At 62.4% G+C, this 25,573-nt stretch overlaps 2 protein-coding genes across 3 annotated transcripts; one reads left to right on the forward strand and one right to left on the reverse strand.

Annotated features, from left to right (window-relative positions):
• MCAM (melanoma cell adhesion molecule) lies at nucleotides 1–10,372 on the reverse strand. Of its 2 annotated transcripts, XM_068994725.1 has the most exons (15): nucleotides 10,175–10,366; nucleotides 6,299–6,426; nucleotides 5,979–6,192; nucleotides 5,801–5,871; nucleotides 5,632–5,719; nucleotides 5,359–5,538; nucleotides 5,153–5,280; nucleotides 4,833–4,992; nucleotides 4,621–4,742; nucleotides 4,213–4,351; nucleotides 3,404–3,525; nucleotides 3,189–3,324; nucleotides 2,402–2,546; nucleotides 1,864–1,981; nucleotides 1–1,214 (listed from the first exon to the last, which is right to left on the reverse strand). In XM_068994725.1, the coding sequence occupies exons 1-15, from the start codon at nucleotides 10,239–10,241 to the stop codon at nucleotides 1,185–1,187; spliced, it is 1,848 nt and encodes a 615-aa protein (XP_068850826.1). In that variant the 5' UTR covers nucleotides 10,242–10,366; the 3' UTR covers nucleotides 1–1,184. The 2 variants fall into 2 exon arrangements, with proteins under 2 accessions (XP_068850826.1, XP_068850827.1); XM_068994726.1 differs by lacking the exon at nucleotides 1,864–1,981 and having other exon boundaries at nucleotides 10,175–10,372.
• A 9,517-nt stretch (nucleotides 10,373–19,889) lies between these two features.
• RNF26 (ring finger protein 26) lies at nucleotides 19,890–23,531 on the forward strand. The gene has a single exon (XM_068994837.1). The coding sequence runs from the start codon at nucleotides 19,957–19,959 to the stop codon at nucleotides 21,319–21,321; it is 1,365 nt and encodes a 454-aa protein (XP_068850938.1). The 5' UTR covers nucleotides 19,890–19,956; the 3' UTR covers nucleotides 21,322–23,531.
• The last annotated feature ends 2,042 nt before the right edge of the window (nucleotides 23,532–25,573 follow it).

Consider the following 25,573-nt stretch of genomic DNA (forward strand, 5'->3'; position numbering starts at 1 on the left):
TCAGCTTTGAATCTGTACTTTATTTTCACATATATATATAAAAAAAAAACCTTGCAAGTATCGGACAAAAAAAAAAAAAAACAAACCAAACAAAACTCCTGGAAATGTACACACAACCCAACAAAAATATATATAAATCAAAGCTTTTTGCTCGGACACCACGTGTAGCAGGCGGGGACAGCTCCCCTCTGGTCAGGGCTGTGCTGGGGACAGCGCTGGGACACCCAGGGGACAAAGGCTTGTGGCCAGCAGAGCTCAGAGGCCGTGGTTGAGAGGCAGGAGGGGCTGGGGAGGGCTGGGACAGAAGCTCAAGGCCGGTTCTTGCCCGTGGTCCCCCCCCCAGCGTGGGGCCAGAGGTGCCACCGAAGCCCAGAGGGGAGTTGGACCTGGGGCTGGCAATGGCTGAGCACAAAAAAACCCTGAGACGGCACCGACTGGCTCTGGCGAATGTTGATTTGAAATCTGTGGGAGCTCTGGGACCTGCTGGTGCAGCAGCTGGGCAGCGTCCCTAAAACTAACCCAATGCAGAGGGGAGAGGGGAGCCCTGCCCCTCGGGTCAGCACAGCTCCAAACCAGACACCCTAAAGCCTTTCTGGAGCCTGGCACCCCTTCCTTGCTCTGCCAGGTCCTCTCCTCCCACGGGATCACAGCCCTGCTGCGATACACGGGGCTAAACTGACACAGAACAGTTCAAAGGCAAAGCAGAGCACCAAAAACCTCTCGGCAACTCAACAGCTCTCTAACAAACCCCCCTTCCACTCCTCTCCACCTCCACTACAGCTAAGGTGCCTTGGACATCCCAAAAGCCAATTTCACCAGCCTCTCTGAGCAAGGTCAGGGTAAAAACAACACATCAAAACCTTCCCACGCCTGTACAGAACAGATTACCTGAAAGAGCCTCAAATCCTTCCACCAAGTAGGGATTAATGGGATATTTCTTCCTAATATTGCTGTGGCTTCTCTGGAGTAGTAAAGCGAGTCCAGCTTTGCTGCTAAGGCAACACCTGCAAGCCCAGGGCTGAGGTAATGGCCAGGTGAGTCAGGGAGGTGGCCCCTGCACGCCCAGCACGGTGACACACGGGTGGGCTCTGGCCGTGCTCCCCAGGGGCTGGAGCAGGGGTGGGAGAAGGCAATCCAAGAGCAGGAAAGGTTTGAAGGAAGAAAGCACTTAGTAGGTTTCCTCTCTAGTTTCTCAGATCGATGTATTTCTCGCTCTTCAGTTCCGCCAAAACAGAGAGAGGGGGAGGGAAAACACACGGTTAGGGATGAACACGAACCAAATCCCCTGCTGCAGGTGGGGCAGTGACACACACGGTGGGGTGGGGGACAGCTGGGGCACCCCAGGGTGGCTGAGCCAGGCAGGGGCTCTCTCCCGGCCCAAGGCAAATAAAACCTCAGTGGGCTCAGGGGCTGCATCCTGTGGCTGGCACGGACAGTGGTGGCCCAGCAGTGACACTGTGAAAAGCTGCTCCATCGCAGGTGAGGGGAAAGCACATGGCCCAAAAGACTCATCCCAAGAACTCTGGCTCAGAGCACCCATTCCTGCAGCCTCTGCCCTGACTTCTGGCCAGAGATCTTTGTATTTCAGTTCCTACTCCCAAAGGCCCCTGGGGAGCCCGGCTCCTGCTCCGCAGAAGGAGGCAGAGCCAAGTAGGGCAGGCAGTGGGCACTGCCACGGGGCAGAGCTTTGTCCCCTCCCGGCTTTGTCCCCTCCCTCCCTCCCACAGCTCTCCCGAGCGCTGCTGATGGATGATGGAGGCCCGAGCAGGGTGGGCAGTGCCGGAGGAGGGGAGCGAAGCATTACCTGGGTGCAGCCCCTGCCCTGAGCCGCGCTCCCGGCCCCGGCCCGGCGCTCTGTCCTACCTGGTCAGCTGCGGGTCTCTTCTCGCCGTTGGCGCCCTGCAGGAGCCCCGCCTCTTCGGAAAGTTTATCTGACTTAACTTCAACTACAATCTTGTCTTTACGGGCCTCTGGCTTTGTGCTAGGGGAGGGAGGTGACAATTTTTGAGACACGTTTGCGATACCCGGGAGGGCACGTGGCCGGCCAAGCCCTGGGGCTCCATCTCAGGGGATGCCCTGCAGTGGGGCCGGGGCTCAGAGCGCTGGGGTCAAAGAGACTCCAGCTCACAGAAAGCTTTGGGCTGTGCAGCTGCTGCCCAGGGAGGGCCCCCCTGGCTGCTCTACCACTCTGCTGTCTCCTCCCTGCATGGCAGTGCCCTGTGGGAAGCTGGAAAAGCCGCCGAGCCCCCGGTGCGGTGCCCCCGAGGCCGCGCTCCCGCCCCGCTCTGCGCTGGGCAGGGAGCAGCTGGAGCGATGGGATGGGATGGGATGGGATGGGAAGCACGAGCGATGGCAAGCACCCCCAGCCCCACGGGCCCCCGGGGGGGGTGGCAGTGCTTACATGTCCTGCTTCCCGGCGCGGCCACACGGGATCTTGCCTTTCTTGTGCAGGAAGTAGATGACAGCGCCCAGCACGGCCACCACGAGGATGGCCACGATGATGGCCACGATGATCACCCCTTGGCTCTCTGCTGTTGACTTTTGATCTAAACACAACAGGGAGAGGAAGAAATTAATGCCTGTCCCACCATGACCCTCTCCAGCTTGCCCTGTGTGTTAGGAAAGGGCCCCTTCTCCCAAAAAAAGCTCCAGTGCTTCCCCAGCTGCCTGGAGGATGCAGATTTCAGTACAGAAACGCTCTGTTGGGGCAGTTTCTGTAGGAACACGGAAATTCTGCTCCAGGCTGCCATGCCCCCGGTGCCACAGCAGGGTGGATAACAGCAATTCCTGCAAGGCCCCAGCCATCTCTCTGCTTCCTTGCCCAGCAGGTCTGGGCTGAAAGAAGCTGCCCTTGGTGGCCACGCTGGGGCCAAGCAGGCAGCTTTCCCCGCGCTGGGGCCAGAGCCTCCACCTCCCTCCTGGCTTAGCAGGGAGAGGAGCAGAGAGAGCAGCAGTGTAGAGCCAGCAGCCAAGCTCCCTCCCCAGGCTGGAGGTGAGCATAACTCGTGTCCTGACGGACACCATCAGCAGACTGACCTTTCCTGATGGAATCATCTGGAAGAGCAGGAAGGCAAGGAAAGACACAGCTCAGCCGCCCCACGGCAGCACGGCACAGCCGGCGCCGGGGCCACGGCCGGGACTGACACTGCTGGGGGGTCCTGGGACAGAGAGCAGTGCCTGACACTCACCCACCAGCTGGATGTGCTTCTCACTGACGCCCAGCGTGTTGGACACCCGGCACTTGGCTCCCGCCTGCAGCAGGTCGTGGCTCACCCGCACCGTCAGGTTGCTGGCGATGTGCTGGTTGTCCATGTACTCATGAGCCTGGGCAGGGCAGGAAGAGCAGGATTCAGTGCCTGGGCAGCCCCTCGGACATCCCAGCCTGGCCCCTCCCAGCTCTCACCGTGCCGTTGATGCTCCACTGGAGGGTGGGACGGGGGAAGGCGATGGCCTTGCAAGTCAGGTTGACCACCTCGTCCTGCCGCACATACAGCGGGGAGCTGATGGCCACGATCCGCGGCTTCCCTGCGGGCAGGGGACATCAGCACCCACAGCTCACAGGGGAATGGGTGCTGGGCAGGCAGGGGTCATTCTGCACCCACAGCTCCCAGGGGAATGGGTGCTGGGCAGGCAGGGGTCACTCTGCACCCACAGCTCACAGGGGGATGGGTGCTGGGCAGGCAGGGGTCTTTCTGCACCCACAGCTCACAGGGGGATGGGTGCTGGGCAGGCAGGGGTCATTCTGCACCCACAGCTCACAGGGGAATGGGTGCTGGGCAGGCAGGGGACATCAGCACCCACAGCTCACAGGGGAATGGGTGCTGGGCAGGCAGGGGTCACTCTGCACCCACAGCTCCCAGGGGAATGGGTGCTGGGCAGGCAGGGGTCATTCTGCACCCACAGCTCACAGGGGAATGGGTGCTGGGCAGGCAGGGGACATCAGCACCCACAGATCCCAGGGGGATGGGTGCTGGGCAGGCAGGGGTCATTCTGCACCCACAGCTCACAGGGGGATGGGTGCTGGGCAGGCAGGGGTCATTCTGCACCCACAGCTCACAGGGGGATGGGTGCTGGGCAGGCAGGGATCACTCTGCACCCACAGCTCACAGGGGGATGGGTGCTGGGCAGGCAGGGGTCACTCTGCACCCACAGCTCACAGGGGGATGGGTGCTGGGCAGGCAGGGGTCATTCTGCACCCAAACCAGGTCTTACCCTCAACAGTCACGAACACCTGCTTGCTCTGCTCCAGCCCTGGCACGCTCGGGGCCATCACCTTGCAGCTGAAGGTTTTGGAGGTTTCAAAGGTGAGGTTCCTCAGGACGAGCTGGTTCCCGTCTGCCACCTTCTCGCCCTGTTGGGAAGGGATGTCCCCAGCAATGAGCCCCTCTGTGCCCACATCCCAAAGGGGTTCAGATGCACAGGGAGGGAGGCTGCAAGCACAGGACTTCCCTGCAGCACTGGCCAGGAAGTGATAACACTGGGGTGGACAATGCAGGCCCGTGGAAGAGGGAATCCTCCCCCTGGCCTCTCAGGGGAGATGGAGCAAGCTCCTGGCTCTGCCCAATTTGCTGCAAAGCCCAGGCTGAGCCTGAACACGACAGAACTGGGATGCCTGCTCACCTTCCCATCCCTCCACTGGTAATTCAGGGCCACGGGGCTGTGGGCATCACAGCTCAGCTTCACATCATCCCCTTCACGAAGGTTTGAGGATGGCTCCATCTTCACATGGACCCCTTCAATGTCTAGGAGAGGGATGGAGACCAGGGCAGGGTGAGCAGGAGGAACAAAGCACCCACCGTGAGAGCCACAGGGTCCATTCCCCCCCATCTTACAGTTCACAACAAGATCCACATCCTCCTCTTTCTGTGACAAATCGTCCAGGTCCAGCGACTGGCACCTGTACGTGCCACTGCTGCTCTTGTTCACGTCGTGCAGGTTCAGGACCCCGCTGTCGGGCTCTGCCAGCGACGACAGATCCTGCCACTCATCCAGCTGCAGACAGTGGGCACAAAGCAGAGTCCTTAGCCCCACACAGGCCCCCTCCCACCCAGCCACTGCATCCCCCTCTCCCCAGAACCCTCCGGGCAGGGGACAAGGAGCAACCAGGAGATGTTTGCCAAGGGAAGGGTGCCCCGGTCCCCTCTGGCCTCACGTTTTTCTTGAAGAAGCTGAAGACAGGCGGTGGGTTCCCATCAGCCTCGCAGACCAGCGTCACATTGTCCCCTTCCTTCACCAGCGCCGAGGACGACACCACCTGCATCTTCAAGTGCTTGGTGGAGTCTGGGGGCAGGGATGGGCAGGGTCAGTGCCCAGCCCTGCTGCAGGGCACCAGCACGGCTCCCCCAGCCCCAGACTCACAGAAGATGTTGAGCTTGACCTCCTGTGACTCCAGGGCGCGCTGCTGTCCCCGCAGCCAGTAGTGCACGGTGCAGTGGTAGCGGGAGTGGCGGTCCTCGCGCGTGACGGGCGCGTACAGCACGCTGCTCACCGTGTACAGCCCGCTCGACTCGCGCGTCAGCGTCGACTGCATCATCACCTCTGCAGGGGACACCGCCGCTGTTCCAGCCACCCTTGGGTTCTTTGGGTGCCAGCCCCTCTCCTCAGCCGGTTCCCCATCCCCATCCAACTCACTGTTCTCCCCTGGGTGCAGCTGCTCCCCGTTCTTGTGCCATGTGATGTTGGGAGGTGGGAAGCTGTTTCTGCTCAAGCATTTGGCAATCTGTGGTGGCAGAGACAGCTGTGAGCATGGGTTAGGGTTGGCAGGGAGCCTCCCCGTCACCTGTGTGCAGCCTCTCCTCACCTCTGGGACCTCATTGCTCCTCACGGAGATGCCTCCTGAGCTGGTCTCAATCTCAGGGGTCTTGGGGACCTCTGGAAAGAGAAGCCACCGCACACGTGTTAGAAGGGACCGGATGGGATCCCCGCCAGCCCCACAGAGCAGCTGCCCGGCCATGCTGCCCTCCCACCCTGTCACTCACTGTAGACTCTGAGCTCGGTGCTGCTCTCGCCCATGCCGTAGCTGCCAGCTCCCACCTGGCACATGAAGGTCCTGGCATCCTGCACCGTCACTGAGCTGATGGACAGGGCCTTGCCCTCCTCCAGTGACAGCCTCCCCTTGTAGTCTGTGTCATCCTCCAGGACGCCGCTGGCCGTGACGTGGTACAGCCTCACCTGCCTGTTGCTGCGGTCCATCTGCAAGGTGAGGGGCGAGGCTGGGCTGGGCAGCCTGGCAGGAAGCCCTGGGCTGGTTGCCACCCCAGCCCACCAGCCAGAGCTGCTCTCCCAGGCCAGCACTCACGTAGAACCAGTCGATGTAGGTGTAGGAAGCATTTTCAGGGATGTAGAAGTTGCACTCGATCCTGGCTGTGCCCCCGATCTCCACTTCCACCACGGCTGGCATGGAGATCTCCAGCTTGCTGGCTGCAGCTGTGGGGCAGAATTTGCTGTTAGGGGCAGGATGAATGGGGAAGAATGGGCTGTCTGAGCACAGCCTGTCCCCATCTCCATCCCCCAAAAGCTGTGGGGCAGAGCTGTGCCAGCATCCCCTAGACACTGTGTCCCAGCCCAGCAGCACTGACAGCCAGGACCCCACTGCCTTCAGCAACCACAGAGAGCCCACGGGCTCAGGCCAGCGATCCTGTTCCCAAAGAGGGGACAAGGCAGGTCGTGCCCCCACCAGGGGGGTGTCCCCTGGACAGTTGTGTCCCCAGGACACCATTGGGAGGCAGCACGTCCCCAGTCACCACGGCCATGGCACAGCCAGGACTCCCAGCTCCCTCCACAAGCTCTGACCCTGCTGCCCCAGCAGGAACCCAGCAGTCAAAGCATCCATCCCTGCAGCATTCCCAAGGTGTCCCCTCGCTGCTACTCTGCTCCCTGCCCAGCTCTGCCCAGCCACAGCACCCCTGTGAGCGGAGCTTGCCCATCCCTGCACCCCACCTTCCTCCCAGCCCAGCCGCCCGCAGCAGTAATGGAGCTACTGGCCCTGCTCCAGAGCGGATGGGAAAGGTAATGGCTATTGATCCAGGTCAGGGAATGGAGCAGCTTCCCAAGGGATTGGGAGCAGAGCAGCCCCAGCCAGGCAGAGCAGAGATAAGGGCGGCATCACAGCAAGGCTGGAAATGTCACCGCCACCATCCCTGCCAAAGCAAAGGGGGGTCTGCACGCCCTGGGCTGGCACATGGCCCTGCAGAGGGGACAACAGTCTGTCCCCAAGCAACAGAGCCAGCCCAGGTATGGGAGCTGGGGACAAGAGGCTTGGAGGAAGCAGCTGTGTCAACATCTCCCTTGATAGCGCCCGCTCTGTAACAGCCACCACCGAGGCGACTTCAAAGGGCAGCGCCGTGCCCACAGAACGCTCTTTGTTTGGAGTGGGTATGGGGTGGCACATTGCCAGAATGCAGCCAGGGGCCCTTCTGCCACAACAAAGACCCCAACGTGCAGGACCAGCCACCTCAGAACTGCCCAAAACACAGGTTTTGGCCCTCGCCCATCCCATCAGTGCATTGCAGTTGGCACTAGGCAAAGAGGGATGAGCAAAGCACGGCACAGCAAAGAAGGTGCTGGAAAAACAGGTGAAAGTCCCAGAGATAAGCACGCACCAGGGACAGGAAACTGGCTGAGAGTACAAAGCAGCTGCCCACCTGTACGGCCACGACTTGGCTGCCTGCTGTAGGAGGACACCTGCACAACTGGGCGAGCCTGGGGCTCGGGTGTGTCCCTGCTGCCCCTCCGCTGAGCCCTGGCACCCTGGACTGCAGGCAACCAGGCCAGACTTTGCCTCTCTATCATTTTCAGACCTTTGGCAAGGGCCTCAGGCAGACCCAGCCCCTGGGAGAGCAGCTGGCCCTCCCCCTGACCCGCTCGGCATGAGAGCCCTCAACCAGCCAGCGGAGCAACCGAAACCATGAGCTCAGAGCTGGAGAATGGCTGGCATCTGGTGCTGGCATGAGGAACACAACCCTCCCAGCCATCCACTGCCCTTGAGGAGGCCGACACGGTCGCTGCAGCCCCCACACTGCCTGGAACAAGGGCTCGCTGCTGCCCATCTCCTCCAGGACAGGCTGGAAGAGGGACACAAGGGGACACTCACAAGGTCCCCCACAACCCTGGGGACACAAGGCTCGCTTCTACAGCTCCAAGACCTTTTGCGATGTGCGTGGGCAGGCTAAAGAGGCACTGGGCACAGCCGGCCTGGCACAGCAGACTCTGGGAACTTGGCGATCCTCCTTTGTGCCCAGCGCAGCTGCAGGTTTGGTGATGGAACCTGGGGAGATCCATCGGCCACGCGTGGAGCAGCCCAGCTGCAGCACCGAGCTCCATCCACCCCAAGTGCCTGGCACAGCTCCAGCGGAGACCTCGAGATCTGGAGAGGGCGTCTGCAGGGAGCGAGCGGGGAAGGAAGGAGAGCCCCCGTGCCTTTTCCATCTGGCTGGCGGACAGCCGGCCGGCAGCCAGAGCTCGCCAAGAACAAAGATTTGCTTTTAGAGCTGGGGAAGGGGGTGGGGAGCAGCTCAGTCCCTCGCCAGCCTCCTGCAGAGCCGAGGTGTGCGGGGAGACGGCGAGAAGTGCGGCTGCGTTGGCGGCGCAGAGCCCCCGGCGCTGAGCCCCCGGCCCGGAGCAGAGGAGGGGCACCACAGGCGTCTGGAGCCGCACGTGGGATGCCTGAGGTTTCCGTGGGTTTGTGTTCCCCTCTCAGGGAAACCAGCTGCGGCCAGATCCCGCCTGCTGCCGCACAGCCACACATGCTGCCCTCCTATTCCCTGGGAAAGCTGCACGGATCCCCGAGCCGGGGCACCCCACCTCCCACGGAACAGCATCATCCGCACCCCGGCTTCTTCACAGAGCGAAGAAAGAGGGTGCAGAGCCCCAGCCCTGCACGAAGCAGCACCACCAGCAGCGCCCAGCACCTCCACACACCAACCACCGTCACCCAGCCCTCATCGTGCTGGGGATGGGGATGGAGCCAGGGCTCTGCTGCAGCCAGACCAGCACACTGCACCCCAAAACAACCCCACCAGCCCGTCAGGACCCCGCCATGTGCACCTGGAGAGGCAAAGCTCTCAACCCCACCCCGCAGCTCGGTGACAACATCCAGACACCTCTCTAACAGCCAGACTGCGGTGCACAAAGGGCTGGGGTGGCTCAGGCAGCCCCGGGGTGGGCTCAGCCTCCCATTCCAGCAGCACTGGCTGGCCTGGGAATGTCTTGGCCGTGGCTCCTTGTGCTTCTGGGAAGCATCAAGCCTTTCACGTCGCTGGGCTTCCAAATACACCGACGCCGCCAACCATTGAGAGACTCCTGGCTCAGCACATGTGCTGTGGGAAGGGGATCCCGGCACGGGACGGGGGTGGGAGCAGCCTGCTCTAGACTCCGGTCTGAGCCTGACTTTGGCTCCAACACCTCGGCCTGGGCAGGTTCCCAGCGCCGAGGCCACCTCCGCAGCTCGGCGGGGCAGGGAGCAGCCAGCGCACCGGGACCGCTCCCGGGCCCCCGGCGAGGGGAGGGCGGGATGCGGGGAGCGGGGCAGGGCAGGAAGCGCAGCCACCCCCCGAGGGTGAAAATGGACTGGAAAGTGGATAAAAAAAGAAGGCACGAAAAAAGCCAAGAGAAACACAGTGCTCAGGGGAAAACTCCTTAGAAGGAAAGGGGTGGATGCTTCCTAACAACAACCAGTTCACCCCGGTGCGCGCCGAACGCACGTGGGTCACCCCTCAACCTGCCCTGTCCCGGGGGGCTGCAGAGGGGCCCCGAGAGCGGGACGGGGCACCCAGACCCGCCCCGCCGCCGATCGCCGGGCCGTCCGGGCGGGGACACACGCTGGGAAGGGCCGATCCCACCTGGGCTGCCCCGACCCCGCGATCCGAGCATTCCCGGCGCCGCGCCAGGCACCGCCCGAGGGGCGCAGCGCTCCCGGCTGCCGGCGCTGGCCCCGCCGCGGCTCTGCGGGGACACCCCTCCGGCTGCCACCCCGGGGAGCTGCACAGGGGCAAAACCCAGCCCCGCAACCCCCGCTGCAGCCCGATGTCCCCGGGGCGAAGGACATCCCTGCCAGGGCTGCGCGGGACTCCGCGCCGCGCCCCGGAGCGCTCCGCAGGTGCGCGCGTCCGTCCGCCCCGCACCGCCCGGCCCCGGCCCCGCACCGCCCGGCACCGCCCTTCCCGCAGCCACTCACCGCAGCAGAGCAGGAGGCAGCAGCCCCAGCCCAGGGCGAGCCCCGCCGGCCACCGCCCCCCAGCCATGCCCGCCGCCGGCCGCCCGAGACTGAGCGGGGCCGTGGGCTGACGTCAGGCGGAGGAGGAGGAGGAGGAGGAGAGGAGGAGGTGGAGGAGGAGGAGGAGGAAGGCGCGGTGCCTGCCCACCGCCCGCAGCTGCTTATCACCCCCAGCAGCAGCCGGGCGGGTGCCGCCGCCGTCGCCGCCCAGCCCCGCAGCGCCCTGTCCGGCCCCGCACGGCAGCGGGCAGCGCTCGGGCCGGCCCCCAGCACAGCCCCCGCCGCGCTCGGGCCCTTCCCAGCTGCGCCGGAGGGGCTCGCAGACCTGCGAGCTCCTGCCTGTCCGGGCGTGCACGGGCTGAGCCGGGCAGACAGCCGGGCGCTGGAGGTGGGATCGCTCACAGACCCAGAGCAGGGGCCAGAGGCGTGGGATGTGTTTTTCAGAGTGTTTGGGGAACGCCGGCGACAGCGACAGTCCCTGAGAGTCCAATGTGCGCGTAGCGGTGGCGATAATCAGAAGTGACCTGTTGCCCTGCTCAGCCCCAGCCCCAGCCCCGCACTGCCCTAAAGCTCAGCCACAGCTGCTGGGTCACCTTTGAACCCTCGCCAAACAAGGACAGACACAAAATAAGGAGGCAGAACACTCTTTGTCATTGCCCAGGCTCCGAGAGACACCTGGGGGCAGTTTGGACTGCGGGGCGGAGCGGGGTCTTGTCCCAAGCAGATCACCAGGGTCTGCAGGGTCGGCACCCCAGCCCCCGCTGAGCCTCGGTGTCCCCCAGCCCCTCCGGGAGCCCCGTCCTGTCCCCGAGGCGGGGCCCCAGGGCTGCACAGCGATCCGCGGCCCGAGCCCAGCGCAGCTGCTGCTGAATGGGGCGGCTGTGAGAAGCCGTCCCCCGCGGTGGCCGGGGCAGCAGCCTGGCCGGGGGCCGGCCCGGGGGCGGGGGGGCTGGCGGGGCTGCACAAGGCTCCCATTATCCAGGGGTAATCACCCAGCCCAACACTGCCCGGCCCCTCCGGCGGCCCGGGGCAGAGCCGCGAGGAGCACAACAAGCCCCACCAGGTGCTGCGAGTTGCCCACAGCCAGCCACGAAGGACAGCCGGCCCCAGTGTCCCTGCCCTGTCACAGCCTGGCTCCGTGCCTCAGTTTCCCCCGGGTCAGTCAGAGCCAGAGGGGCTGTGTTGGAGGACAAAGGTTTTCTCCCCCTTCAGAGCCGTTTTGCTTCCCCAATCATAGGACTCCCCAAACTCACTGATTCAGGTTCATCCCACATGAGGAAAGACCCAGGGCCTGCCCTAAACTCCCAGGAACTGTGACAGTGCTCTCCTCCCGCTCTCAGCCCAGAGGCTCTGAACTTTTGCACATCCTTTTCTCTCCTCCACTTGCCTTCGCTGCAGCGTGAGCCGTATTCCTGTCCCCTGGCAGCAGGGGTTGCATCCCTCCGACCCTCCCTGAGCCACTCAAGGGCTGGGCTGCAGGTTCCCCTGAGCCACAGCATTCCTCCTGGGAATCCTCAAGCACCTCTCCCACCGCCGGCCCCTGTGCTGGCCCCCAGCCCCAGCCCTGCTCCCCGGCTGGTGCCATGCAGCGGCCCTTCCCATGCCCTCCTCCACCTCCTCCTCCTCCTCTGCATGCCTGACCAGCATCCCCCCCCCACCAAGGCTTTCCCAGCCAAACACACTCAGTGATTCATCGGAAATGATTAAGTTTTTCCCCAGGAGATCAGTTGCTTAAAATGGCAATGCTGGGCAGCGATAAGGCTCAGAGCCCTCGCGCTGCCGCTGGAGAGGGGAGGCCTCCTCCCTTTGCTGGGAAGAACAAGTGCAAGGGAGCTGTGCCATCATCCACAGGATGCTCCAGAGCTGCTCTCCAGCTTCACAGCCGCAGTTTTGGGATGCTCTCACACCTCATCGCAGGAGCTCCCTGTCTATGGTGGGGAATCCACCCCCTGAGTGGGTGCCCCGGGCTCAGGGACTCCCCGACAATGTTCTCGCTCTTCCCCTCCCTCCAAAGGGCAGGATGCTGCACCGGAGGAGCCTCAGGCTCTGCACTCCCTGGAGCAGCGAAAGGGATGTTCCACTTGGCACAAAACACCACAGTTTAAACCCCTCAAATGCCACCCCGAGAGGGAAGAGGGCCCACGGGAAAGCATCCACCAAAGTAAAACAAAGCCGGAGAACTCAGCTGACACACCCCTGGTGCATTTTGTTCTGGGGCTAACTTTTATTCCGCGTTAAAAATAAAGCAGAATGTTGCTAAGAAAACCTCTGCAGAAAATTCCCAGCAGTTGGAAAGGGCAATGCCACTCCCTGGGGAAAACAGGCTGGCCAGCCCCTGTGGCAGGGAGCGTGCCACCTTCAGACAGCCCCCTGCTCTCACTGCACGGCTCTGCCTCCAGTTGGTTGGGCTTCAGCCTGCTTAACTTTGAAGAAAACTCACTTCCCCCCCCCCCAAAAAAAAAAAAAAGAAACGGTTCTGGGGAAGAGGGGAAGGATTTGAAAGCAAGGCATGAACAGATGGCATGAAATCGCCCTGCCGCGCTGTGTGTGGCACCCGGCGGGCTCGGGGACTCTGCGTGGGGAGCGTGGCGGGCTGGCCACCTTCATCTTCCCTCCCTGCTGCCTGATCTCACTCCTCCTTGTTTATCTGCTTGCTTAATGGATTTGGCTTCAGTCCCCACTCACAGCGATGCACACAAACTGTGGATGAGGCTCCGGTGTCGCAGTCCCACGCACACAGCTGGGGTGGGAAAGTCAGGGAGCAGAGGTCTGGCTCCACCTGAGGCACAGAGCAGCTCCCACAGCTCCCACTCCCTCGCAGTGGAGGGAATGCTGGTGCCGGGCCCCCCCAGCACTCTCCTGCTCCATCACTCCTGCCACCTCTCAGATGAGGCTGCGCCTGAGCAGGCAGTTCTGCCCCTGGCAGTGGTGGGGCTTTGCCAGTCCCTGGCACAGCTGCAGGAAACCTGGGATCTGCAGGACCCTGCCCAGGGCAGGGCTGATTTTCCAGCGTTATCTGAGCATCGCAGATCGCAGGAATGATCTGGAAGTGTGTAATTGCATTTGCCTCCCTCCTCTGGCTCCCGCTGGGCCTGGCTCTCCGCAGCCGGAGGGCAGCGATGGCCAGCACTGAGCCAGGCCTGGGGCTCTGCATCCCAGCACACACCACAGCCCCTTCCACCTTTTCCTGTGCTCCCAGCAAGATCCTGGCTGATACAGGGCCTTGGGATGCTGCCAGAGGGAGCTGGCCCAGCGCGGGCTGTGCCTGTGCCTGTCCTGACACGTGGCTCGGCGTGTCCCAGGTGGGGACGGGGGGCCCGGTGCCTTCCCCAAGCCCTGCAGCCCACAGCCATGCCCGTGGGGCCCAGAGCAGCTGGGGTGGGTCTGGGGTGCTCTGTGCCGGCTGCCCCCAGTGAACCCCTGCCAGTGCCGGTGCCGAAGGGCTGGCCCGGCTCCCTGCAGGTCTCCGGGGTGGATGGAGGGCAGCCGTCCAGGGCGGAAGCCTCTGGCTGCGTCCACCCAGGCCTGCACCTCTTCACACAGCACCGTCAGGGCCGAGAGGGCCCCGCTCCCCGGGGAAGGGACGGGATGCAGGCCAGCGCCGAGCTTTCCCACACCGCCCGCGAGCGGCCGGCTGCTCCCCTGCCACTGCTCCCCTCACCCTCGGGGCACCTTCTGCCAGTCCCTGCTGCTGCATTTTGGGGGGGCTCTAGGGCTCACACGAGGCTGTGAACTCTGGGGTAAGTACAGGAACCCTCCTGGGCTGTCCAGCCTTTGGCTCTCTGCTCCCTGGGTGCCATGAGGTCACTTTGGGGTACCCACGCCCCATCTCTGTTCACCTCTGGGAGCCCTCTTCGAGGCCCGTGTCCTCCAGCTCAGGAAAACGCCTTCTTCCAACCCCCTTCCTCGGCTTGGCTCCCAGAGGCTCCTTTGTGTCTCCCCTCTCCTTCCTCTCCTCTTGTGCAGAGCCTTTCTGTGGGGATTATTAACCATGGCTACGGGGCCTTTGTTCAGGAGGGGCCAGGAGCGGGGTGAGGAGCCGGGAGGGTGGAGGAAGGAAGGACAGGAGCGGAAGAGGGGAAGGAAGGTGGGGGGGGGAAAGGAAGGTGACATCTGGATTTCTGTCACGGAGGACTGCGATCCCTGGAGCAGCTGTGCGGGGATGGCCGGAGGATCACCGGATGCAGAGCAGTGGAAAAGCCCCAAAAAGGAGCCGAGCTGGCAAGGGTCACCCAGCCCGGTGCAGAGAGCTCAGCATCCTGCCCTGGTGATGGTGGTGCTGACAGAGGACAGAACCAGCACTCCAGGGCTCCAGGACTGGTTTGTGGTGCACAGGGGTGGCAGGGAAGGCTGTGGAGCCATGCAGCCCTTCCCTTGCTCCCTGCTTGGGAGCCCAACCCTGGTGGTGTGTGGGGCGGATGGACAAGGACAGCTGGAGCACGCCTGGGAGAGCCTTACCCAGCTGAGAGCCACTGCCAAGGCACAGGGGGAAGGAGCCCTCTGCCCAGGGCTGGGCTGACACTCGACATCCTGGGGTACAGGAGCCCGAGCAGGTGCAGCCCTGGGACAGGGTGTGACAGCCACGTCCTGCCCTCCCTCACACACGTCCCGCTGGGCTGGTCACGTCCGTGTCCCAGGCTCCTCTCCCAGCCTGGGAGCACAGCGGGCATGGAGCAAGGGGCAGGATTTGGGGATAGGCGCTGACGGGGCAGCCAGGGGAAGCCAGGAGCTATTTATAAACCGGCTTTTTCCTTGGGAGCACTTCCGAGTCCATCTCCCCCCAGCGCCGGCCGGAAAAAGACTGCATTGTGCTGGCGCCGGACGGGACAGGGCCGGGCACTCGCCCACACAATGGGGCAGATGATGGGTCCGGCTGTGGGGTCTGGTGGGGGCTGCCCAGGGGACAGTGAGGGGTCCTGGCCATGCTCATCCAGCACAAGCCAATGCCACAGCTCCCCATAGGAGTGGGAAGGAGGAACGGCCCTGCCCTGTTGTTAGAGACTGAAATATTATATTTTATGACTTAAACATTTTCTTAAAGGACTTTTAAAACTGTATTCCAAAAGCTGAAGAGAAGACTCCCACACCCTGAATAGGGCCCTGACTGAGGCCTTATGCTGCTCGCTGATGAGGATAAGATGAAGTAACAACTCAGGGCTGGGGACATTCACTGAGCACAGGCTTAACACCTCCAAGATGAGGACCACAGACCCAGGGCTATCAGCTGCCAGGCTCACACAGACCCTTGCACCAACTGGTGGAGGGAGGAGAGGCTTTGGGTATCTTGGAAAAGCCTCTGGTTAGAGGCGCAGTGACCGCCCATCCTCCAACTGTGCACAGCCCAGCTGCACAGTTCCGCTGGGGGAAGGAAGCTTACCCACAGCAGAAGGGGGTGACATGGCCCATCACAGGGCCCCCCAGACCCTGCACCAGAGATGATGCAACACACCCTCAGTGTTGCAAGGGACAGTGTCAAGCCAGCCCCTGCAAGAGAGGCACGTGGGCATTCCCACCTGGCCCAAAGTGTGCATTAACCCACGGAATTCTGCACCCTTCGGCGTGTGGCAGTGTGTGGCAGTGTGTGGTGTGGCAGCGTGTGGCAGTGTGTGGTGTGGCAGCGTGTGGTGTGGCAGCGTGTGGCAGCGTGTGGTGTGGCAGCGTGTGACGGCGTGGCCACGGTGCCAACGGGGGACCCTCACCACCAGCAGAGCTGATGGAGGGGAGCAATGAGACATCCTTGGGACCCTCAGATGGGTGATGTGCTTCCACCTACCCCTGTCACCTCTCCCTGTTTCCCCACCCCCCCATGCACACTTCTTTTTTCTATTTCTTTCTCTCTTTTCTCTTCCCTTCTCTTTGCCTTTCTACTATTAAATAAAGTACACCAATTTTTTGGCAACAACATCTAGCCTCGTTTGGTTTTAATCTTGTTTCTGGGGATATTTTGAACCTTCTAAGTTCTTTCCGGTTTATGCACAGAGACTTAGCTTGCTTTGCTTTCCTGGGTTTAAACCGGATCATAACACCTGTGCTCCCCATCACCCGGCTTTTCCGGCTCCCTGCCAAGGAAGGGAGGAGAAGCCAGAATGGGGACAAAGCATCACTCCACGCACTTGCCTGCAGGGATCTCTTCCTCCCGGCTCTGCCTGGCTTGGGGCTCCCCCAGGATAGCTCATTAGGATCAACTGTGAGAAAGCCTAATGAGAGATTAGCCCCAGGCAGGCCCAGCTTTGGGGGAGCCCCTCTTGCAGGGGATCCCTTTGGAGGCCTTTGGGGAAGGTTCCCTCTGGAGAGGGGTGAGGGCAGCTGAGGGCTGGCTGGGATAAGGCAGCAAGCAGAGCATAGTCCCTGTGTCACATCCCCACACCACTGGCCCCACAGCACAGGGGACACCATGGAGCACCAGGGCCCAGGGGAATGGTGGGGCTGGCCTGGCCAAAGAGGAATTTCTTCTTGCAGGACTTTCCCATGGAAGAAGACTTGCCTTTCCCAGGGCTGTCTGGCCAGGCTCCAGGAGGAGATAGATATCCCAGCTCCCATCGTGGGGAGACACAGAGCCCTCCAGAAACACGGCGAGCAGCCCTTGTGCTCCTGCTCTTGCCCAGGGCTGCAGGGTGAGCAGAGGCAGGGAAGGTTCCGGCTGCTGGGGACACAGGGCTGGGCTCCCTGCAGCTCCCGATCCCTCCCGAGGGCTCTCCCCAGCAGCCTCACCGCGGGGTACGAGCCGTGGGGCGATTCCATCACCTGCCCCTGCAAGGCCAGAGGAAGAGTAAACCACAGCATCCTGGAGCGGAGCCCGAGTGGGGCCGGGGGGTTTTCCGGAGCGGATGCAGCCAAACGAGCCATTGTTCCCGCCTGGGCTGCGAGCACTGGGCAGGAGCATCCTGAGGGGACCCGAGGTAAGGCTGCTGGCAGTGCCCAGCAGGACCATGCTGCCCGCCTTGCCCCAGCTGTTGTGGCTGCCCCACGGCCCTGGATCTGCAGGGGAGGGCACCCTGGGCATGGGCCCCGCTGCTCAGGCAGCTGGGAGCACACTGGGAGCACTGGAGGGAGTGATGCCAGCAGGACCCACACTCCAGAAAATCCCTCAGGGTGTGCCCAAGGAGCAAGGGAGGCAGGGGAACGTGCTGGGGCTGGAGAAGCCCCCCTGGCACGCTGGGCTCCAGAGAACCCCTCAAGCACTGGGACACCCAACCCCGGAGTTGCTCCCTCTCTCCCGGTGCTTCCAGATACATCCAGAAGGACTCAGCACCTGCGAGGGCTGAGGCAGCGCTGGAGCTGGCGTCCTCTGGCTGCTGTTTTTCTGGGATGCGTGGTGAGCTCAGCAGCGGGAAGGCAGCTCGGAGCCGTGATGCAGCAGCCCCGTGGTCGGGCTCGGTGCCAGCAGCCGGTGCTGCACAGCCCTGGGTCTCCGTGCAGGGCAGGGCTGCAGGAGTCACACACCTCACGGGCTCTGTGCCCTCAGGGTGGGCTCTGGTGGTCCCAGGTAGCAGCAGAGCTCTGTGTGCCCTGTGCCCAGTGAGGCTGATGAGGGGAGGGGGCTCACAAGCGGGGTACCCCCTGTCCTGAACTGCCAGAGCTGCCACGGGCACAGCTGGAAGTGCAGTGGCATCATCCCAGACCTCCAGCAAGTGCCTGAACAGCTGGGGGGACTGTCCTTGCGAGGAGGGGTCCCACCCACAGCCCAGCTGCCAGGCACCTTGGCAGGGGCCTCCGTGCCCCTGCAGAGCCTGGGAAGGGTTTCCATCCAAAGCCCCCCTCTACTCCAGCCAAGTCACTGTCCCGACCTGAACTGCTACCAGGTGTTCCCAGCCCCCTGCACCCCTCCTCGCCCTGTGCTGGGGTGCCTGAGCCCTGTGCCTCTCTCCTGCAGGCCTGGACGCCCTGCAGCTGGACATCCTACCGGAATGGGAGCGGGCACAGCTCCCCTGCATCCCACGGAGCACAGAGAAGCTCTGCTACGGAGCCACGACCTCTGAACGCTGCACCCCCGGCCCGGCAGGGAGGAGCCCACCGGGGTGCCCCGGGCATGGCAGGGGCTTGGCAGGCACCAGGAGCGGGGAGGGTGAGGCAGGTGCACAGCTGGAGGCAGGGAACGAGTGGAGCACGCCCAGCCCTTGGCTCGGCTCTCTTTTCATTCTCCTGTTTGGTAAAGCAATGAGAAATCCAAACATTACCATAAATGCTGAAAGCATCCTGACTCCGTCACTGGTGTGCACTCCCTGGGGATCCAGGCGCCGGCTGCCACGGAGCCACAGGGACAGGGCTGGCGGGGGCCAGACAGCAGGACAGAGCCCAGGCAGGGACAGACAGACACGGATGTGCCACCCCGGCTCCTGCCCCGCTCAGGGTGTTACAGGGAGGCAGCTGCAGGAAGGTGACCCCTTTGGTGCTCCCTTTGGAGCTCGTGCCCCGCTGCCCGGGGTGTGGTGCTTCCCTCCTTGGCCCCACACTGGCCGGAGCCTCCTGGGCTGCACACGGCTTTCCCATGGGTCATCATCACCCACTGCACTCGCCCTCTCCTTCCTTAAAAAGCCTCGGGCTTCAGGGCTGGACTTTCCTGAACTTGTCATCACCATCAAGCATCAGGGCTGGACCATCCCCTGGGGCATGGTGGAGGGAAGGCCAGAGGTTTTGACAGCCCCATGCCCTGGCTGGGAGCCAGCAGGGAGGGCAGGACCTGTTCCAGGGCTGTAACCTTGGTCTGAGCCACGGCCATGGCTTTATTTTCGAACCTCCTGCAGGAAACTACTTGGCCGGGTGACCCTGGGCTGATCCTGAACCAAACAGGCCCGGGGGATCTTGCTGGCAAGTGCACACCTTCCCTGTGCCAGGGCTGAGGCTGGCACAAACTCATCTCATGCATGGACACTGAGGGTGGTGGGTGCCTCCTGCACCGTTTGGAACCAGGATGAGGGGGCTGATATCAAACCCTGGCCATCCCGTGCACTGTGCCTGCCGTGTCCTGGCTCCTGAACCCAATCCCATCACTCCATCCCTTGTCCCAAGTCCCTCTCCAGCTCTCCTGGAGCCCCTTTAGGTACTGGAAGGGGCTCCAAAGTCTCCTCCTTCTTCTCTTCTCCAAGCTGGACACTCCCAGCTCTCCCAGCCTGTCTCCAGAGCAGAGCTGCTGCATCCCCCTGAGCATCCCTGTGCCCTCCTCTGGGATCAATGGGACAAGGAGGAATAGCTTCCCACTAACACGGACAGGGTTAGATGGGACATTGGGAAGAAATTCTTCCCTGTGAGGGTGGTGAGACCCTGGCACAGGTTGCCCAGAGAAACTGTGGCTGCCCCATCCCTGCAAGTGTCCGAGGCCAGGTTGGACAGGGTTTGGAGCAACGTGGGATAGTGGAAAGTGTCCCTGCACCATGAGCTTTTCGTCTTACCGTAGTGGTCAGGCAGATCCACTTCCACAAAGAGACAGGGAATTACCTCGATATTCTTCGTTCCGCAATTAAAAAGCTGCGAAAACCGACGTCGCGCGTGGGGAAGCGGAACGCTCCGGACCAACGGGAGCTACTGGCCCTTTAAATGAACGGCAGTGGGCGCGGCCAAGCTCGCGCCGCTGCTGGAAGCCACGCCCCCTCCGCGCGTCCTGCGAACCGACCAATGGGAAGCGAGCTCAGGCGGAGCCCCCGCCGCTGATTGGCCCCGCGCCGCACGGCAGCGGGTGCCAAGATGGCTGCGCCCAGCGCGGAGGGGCCCCGCGGCTGAGCCGCCGTACGGGCCCCGCGGGGACCATGGACGTGCTGTTCGCGCTGCTCCGCGGGCTGCGCCTGCTCGTCGACCTGCTGCTGCTGGTGCTCGACCTCAACTTCTTCCTGGTGTCCTCGCTGGTGTCCGCGCTGCTGTGGCTGCTGGCCGCGGCCTCCAGCCTGCCCGCGGCCGCGGCCGCCGCGGTGGTGGCGTGCTGGGATGCGCTGGTGCTGGTGCGGGGGTGCTGCGGGGCCATGGAGGGCATGAGGGCGGCCGGGCACCTGGTGTCGCACCTGGCGCTGCGGGGCCGCGAGCTGGCGCAGCGCGGGCTGGGCGCCGTGCTGGGCTGCGGGCAGGCGCTGGGCCGGCAGCTGTGCGAGGCGCTGGCCATCGGCACCAGCCTGCTGATGTACCTGGTCAACAGCCTGGTCAACGTGTGTCTCATCGGCACCCAGAACCTCTTCACGCTGCTCGCCGCCCTCTGGGACTCGCTGGCCGGGCCCGTCATTAGGGTCACGGACCTGCTGGCCGCGTTCCTGGCGCACGTGTCCAGCGGTGCCATCGCCGTGTCCATCCTGCTGTGGTCGCCGTGCCAGATGGCCTTCGAGCTGCTCTGCTCCGCCACCAACCTCTTCATCAGCGTCTTCTTTGTCAATGTTTACGGCCTGGGCTTGCTGCTGCTCATCGTGGTGGTCAGCGCCTTCGTGTTCAACCCCGGGCTGCTGTGGACGCTGACGGGATACCTGCTGGGCTACTTCCACACGCTGCCCTCCTTCCGCCGCCTGCAGCGGGACGTGTGGCGGCTCTACCAGGTGGCCGTGCTGACCCTGGGCGTGGCCATGACCTCCCAGCCCTGGCGCAGGCTGGTGGACTGGATCCTGCAGGTGACCGACTGGAGCCTGCAGGTGACCAACTGGAGCTGGGGAGGCAGGATGGTGAACCAGGGGAGTGACCAGCGACGGGCTGTGGCTGCCCCCAGAGCCCCGGCCCCCGGCAGGGTGACCCCGGGCCAGCTGCCGGCCGAGCAGGAGGAGCAGCCGGGTGCAGAGCAGGGGCCGCAGCCACGGCCTGCTCTGAGCCGTGCTGGGGCAGGACAGCGTCACCAGACATCCAGGGAGGAACCAGGAACGTCCTGGTGGAAAGCTCCGAGGAAGCAGCAGCTGAACGCGACAGCCGGGAATGCTGAGGGAACCCCCGACAACGACCCCTGGGCGCTGCTGAAAGAACAAGAGGAGCGTAAGAAATGTGTCATCTGCCAGGACCAGACCAAGACAGTCCTGCTGCTGCCCTGCAGGCACCTGTGCCTGTGCCAGGAGTGCACAGAGGTGCTCCTGCAGCAGGACATCTACCAGCGCAACTGCCCCCTGTGCCGCCAGATGATCCTGCAGACCCTCAACGTGTACCTGTGAGCCCACGAGGGGCTTGGGCTGTTTTCCCAGGAGGTCAAGGGCACCCCTGTCTGCACTTCCCAGGGCTGCCAGGAGCAGTTTCCAAAGAACTGTGGATGGTGCTGGAAGGGCAGAACACTGTGGGGTGTCTGCTGGTCACATTTGCTGCATAACTAATTGTAGCTCTTGCTAGCAAGCACAATACTGATCTCTGCAGCAGGCTGGAAGAGTTACCTGTTGTTTTCTTTGACAACTTTTGCTGTTTCAAGGCCTCTTGGTTGCGTTGAGCCTGCAGCAGCCTGAGATCCAAAGCAGAGCACAGAAAACCGCTCTGGTCCCTCCTAGCCAAAGCTGATGGAAAGGTTAAAGGCTGTGTCCTCCTGGGAGTCACAGGGGCTGGTGCAAGGCAAGGGAGGTTTTTTCCCCCCAAGGTTTCACTATGAAACTGCCTGGCAGGCTGTGTCCAGGCTTCTGTTTCCTCTTCCCACCACCAAAGGGGAGGAGCTCCCTGGGAAAAGGGAAGAGTGCCCTGTTTGCAAGGCCTGGGGAGAGCAAGGAGCACACTCGAGTTTTTTTAGTGTTTGCTGAACCTGGCTCTCAGCTAGACAACAGGGTTGCTGGGGTACTTCATCACCCCAGTGGCTTTGCTTTTTGGGGGATCTCCCTTGCCAGGCCAGCGTGGAGCTGTGATGAACTCGGGCTCCCTGCAGAGCTCAGCGTTGCTGCTGCTTCCACGCGTCACCTATGCAAGCCTAGCAAGCACACGTCAGGTTACCTGCACGGGGAGGCTGGGGGGAGTCACTCCTTCTGCAGGGCTGGTGGTGCTGCTTGGGGATCCCCAGAAGTGGCCACCCAGCCAGTGCTCCCAGCCCTGGCAGCAGCAGCAGCCCAGGTTTGAGCCAAGGCTGGAGAATCCAAAACCCACACATGGCTCAGAGTGCCGTGGAACAAGGAGGGTCACTCCAGAGCTTGCTGGCTCCTTCCCAGGCTGGGCTGGCTAGAGGGAGGAACTCTTTGGGAGGAGAGGGAGCACCCCAAAGCTCCTGGGAGCTCGCAGACATTCCAGCTCCAGGCACAGTTTCTGCACATCCATGCTGTGGATCTGCAGTTGTGTGCGTGGAGCAGTACCAGGACCACGGATCTCTTGGATTAGGGCAGGGCTGGACTGTTGTTTTGTCTTCTTGTCTGTCACCAATGTAGCTACTTACATTCACAGGTGTCCCCTGAAGTCTAACAAGGGCATCCCATCCTGGCTGGGGGAGGCCTGAGGTGGCTCATCCCAGCTTGGGGAACCAGCACCATTCCAAGAAATTGCTGGGCTGCAAGAGGGTCTTGCACTAAAAAGCTTTTCCTTTTCAGCTGCTTGCCTGAGGTCAGCCACACGCCACAGCCAATTTTGGCTGGAGCCAGACCGGAGAGAGTCTTGACTCTGGACTGCAAGCCAAGAGCTTGAGGGCAGCTGGCATGGTTTTCCTTCTATTTTACTTCTTGATTAGCAATTTAAGCCAAAACAGAAGCAGCAGAGAGGCCAGGCCGTGCTGGAAGATGCCTCTGAGCTGTAAAGCTGAGCTGTGGCAAGGAACTATCTTCCTGTTGAGCGGCTTTGCTCGGAAAAGCACTGCCAGGGCTGGTTGTTCCCACATTTCCTGGGAGCTGGAAGGATTCCCAGGGCCCAGCCAGGCTCCTGAGCACTAATGGGTGGTAGAAGGGCTGTCAGCTGCTTCCACTTCACTTCAAAGAGATGCAAAGCTCCCCATGGCTCAGCCTCTTGTCCCTGTGCCTCCCCACACCTCCCTTGTTACTGTTGGCTCTCTCCAGCCACCAACACTTGGGAGCAGCCAAACCCTCGCCAGAGCAGTGAGCGTGGCCCCAGGCTCTGGCTTGTCCCAGGCACTTGCAGAGGAGTCAGGGACCTGGAGTCACTCAGGAGTGGGATTGTGGCCGTGCTTCTGGCCACAGGCAGCAGCATTCCCTCGGGACCAGCTCGTGGATCAGGGGGTGCAACGTTCCCTCCATGAGTTACAGGGTGGGGGGGAAAGGAGACCTCCCCAAAACTGCAGTTTGTTCCCTCAACCCCTTTTTTTTATTACTATTATTATTATTATTATTATAGCAGTCACGCTTGTTTGTTTAGGGCCTGTTTGCTGTTTATAAGAGAAGGCTTTGCCTTAAGTTTAACTCTTTGCACTATGGACTAGATACTGAGCAGATTAAAATCTCCTTTACCAAAAGCTGGGTGCTGCCTCGTTCTTGGGAAGGTTTTTAGGGGGGAAAATGTGTGGTTTTGTCTCCTCTATCCACCCCTGGACTCCAGGGGAAGCCCATCACTCCCCACAAAGGGTCAACACCACCTGCAAGCCCCGGGGTGTTTGCTCCCAGAAAAGCAGTGCTATGGGATACCCTGGAGCCAGGCTGCTGCACAGGGAAAATCCAGCACCCAGGAGATGAATTTACACCCAAACCCACTCTGGGTGGGCTTTTCAGAGCTGGCAGCCCCCAGCTCCTGCTCTGCCAACCCACGGCAAGAGGAGATGGTTGTGGATATGCCACACCAGGGGACAGGGAGGAGGGGCTGGGGTTTCCCAGCGTGTTCCAGGCTGGCAGGAACATGCTGGGACATGTTCATTCCTGTTCCTGCACGTATCTGATGCCTCAGTGTCCTGTGTCAGACTGTCCCCAGCACCGGGCTGGGTCCTGCCTTGCAGAAAGGCTGTGGCAGGCTCAGGGTTGCCATGAGCAGATGCATTTGCTGCACAAGGAGCTGCTCCCTGGCTCGGATCTGAGCTCCTAGCAGGTTGCTTTGTGCTTTTAAGCACTCTCTGCTTCCCCAGCATCCTTGTAAATTGTTTGGAAAAACGTCTCAGGACCCTGATGGGCAGAGACTGACTCCAGGACTCCTGGCTTGCCCTGCCCTGGCAGGGCCATGCCAGCAAAGTGGCTCGTTTTAATCAGGATGGAGACCAAGAGAGGGGAGATGGGAGCTTCTGGGAGGCCAGAAAGGGGCCAGATCTGCTCAGGCACGGAGAGGAGGGCAGTGCTGGCAGCCCTGTGGGGATCTGGCTGCACATGGGTGACAACTGGGCAAACTGAGGCGCTTCTCTTGCTCCCAGGGTGTGACCTGAGGCTGGCTGGGCACCTGGGGAGGCCGCAGAGGGGGCAGGAGGGTGGGATCAGCAGGGGAATGTCTGCCATGCCCTGCACAGGCAGGATGCTCCCAGCCCAGCCCCCCCAGCAGGGGATGGGAAGGGTGTTTGGCCACCTCAGGCCACTGCGGCCGAGCTTTCCCAGAGAGGACAGGATGTGCAGGACACAGCCCTCCCCCGGGAGCCGTCCTGCACACACTTGGCTCCATCTCTGCTCAAGCAGCCAGCAATTGCAGGAGGAAAATGCAGCCACCCCCCTGCTAATGGACAAGGTCCGTGAGCCCTGCCTGCCCTGGCAGCGGGGTGCTTGGTGCAGGGTTGCACTGCCTGGGCAGCAGCATCGCTCGCAGACCTCTCCAGGGCACGGGATCTGCAGCCCTCGGGGCATCCCCTGCTCCAGAACGTGCTTGGGAGCCTCCCACACGAGCCAAGCGGGCTGCTCTCAGCTCAGCAGAGCGCCAAGACCCTTCCCCAAGGAGGGAGGAGCGCGATGCTGCCGGGTGACCCCCGTTTAGGAGCACTGCGGTGGTCGGCACTGGCAGCCCGCTGAAAGGAGGAGCCCTCAGGCGCTGGGAAAATCCCTTTGTCAGCCCAGCTGCAACTCCCCCGCCTTAATGAGCGGCTCGTCGCAGCCTGGGGACAAGAGGCACGGTCTGCCTGACAGCAGGGAGCGGGCGGGACAGGCGGGAGCGCAGATGTGGCACAGCAGGAGCGGGGAATGATACCCGGCCGGGAGGGAGGGAGCAGGTGAGGATCAGCAGCGGAACCACGGGGGGCCTTTGGGCTGCTCCCGGCACCAGCTTGGCTCTCTCATTAGTGACCCAGCGCTCATCAGCTCCCTGGATGCAGCAGCGATCCCGGTGCCTCGCAGCCTCAGGGACACGGAGGGGCTGAGGCTGGCGGGGACATCGAGGTCAGCCAGCCTAGAGCAACTTGACCAGTCCTGAGGACAGTGGGGCTCCCAATATCCCCGTGGAGGGAAACTCTGCTGCCCTTGGGAGCAGCCCGTGCCAGGCTTTGATCAGCACAGAGAAGCTGCCACCTCCCATCCCTGCTCCTTGGGATGGACTCGAGTTTGGAGGAACACACCCTTCTTCCTCTTGGACACCTCTCCAGCGCATGGGACTCTC

The sequence above is a fragment of the Aphelocoma coerulescens genome, chromosome 24, assembly GCF_041296385.1.
Source record: "Aphelocoma coerulescens isolate FSJ_1873_10779 chromosome 24, UR_Acoe_1.0, whole genome shotgun sequence".
NCBI classification, from domain to species: Eukaryota; Metazoa; Chordata; class Aves; order Passeriformes; family Corvidae; genus Aphelocoma; species Aphelocoma coerulescens.

Coding starts and splice junctions, on each gene's coding strand:
- RNF26 (XM_068994837.1), top strand. CDS start 19,957: ATGGACGTGCTGTTCGCGCTGCTCCGCGGGCTGCGCCTGCTCGTCGAC.
- MCAM (XM_068994725.1), bottom strand. CDS start 10,241: ATGGCTGGGGGGCGGTGGCCGGCGGGGCTCGCCCTGGGCTGGGGCTGC. Junction 4,993..5,152: donor TCAGCTTCTTCAAGAAAAAC/GTGAGGCCAGAG, acceptor CACTGTCTGCAG/CTGGATGAGTGGCAGGATCT. Junction 2,547..3,188: donor GAAGCACATCCAGCTGGTGG/GTGAGTGTCAGG, acceptor TGTTGTGTTTAG/ATCAAAAGTCAACAGCAGAG.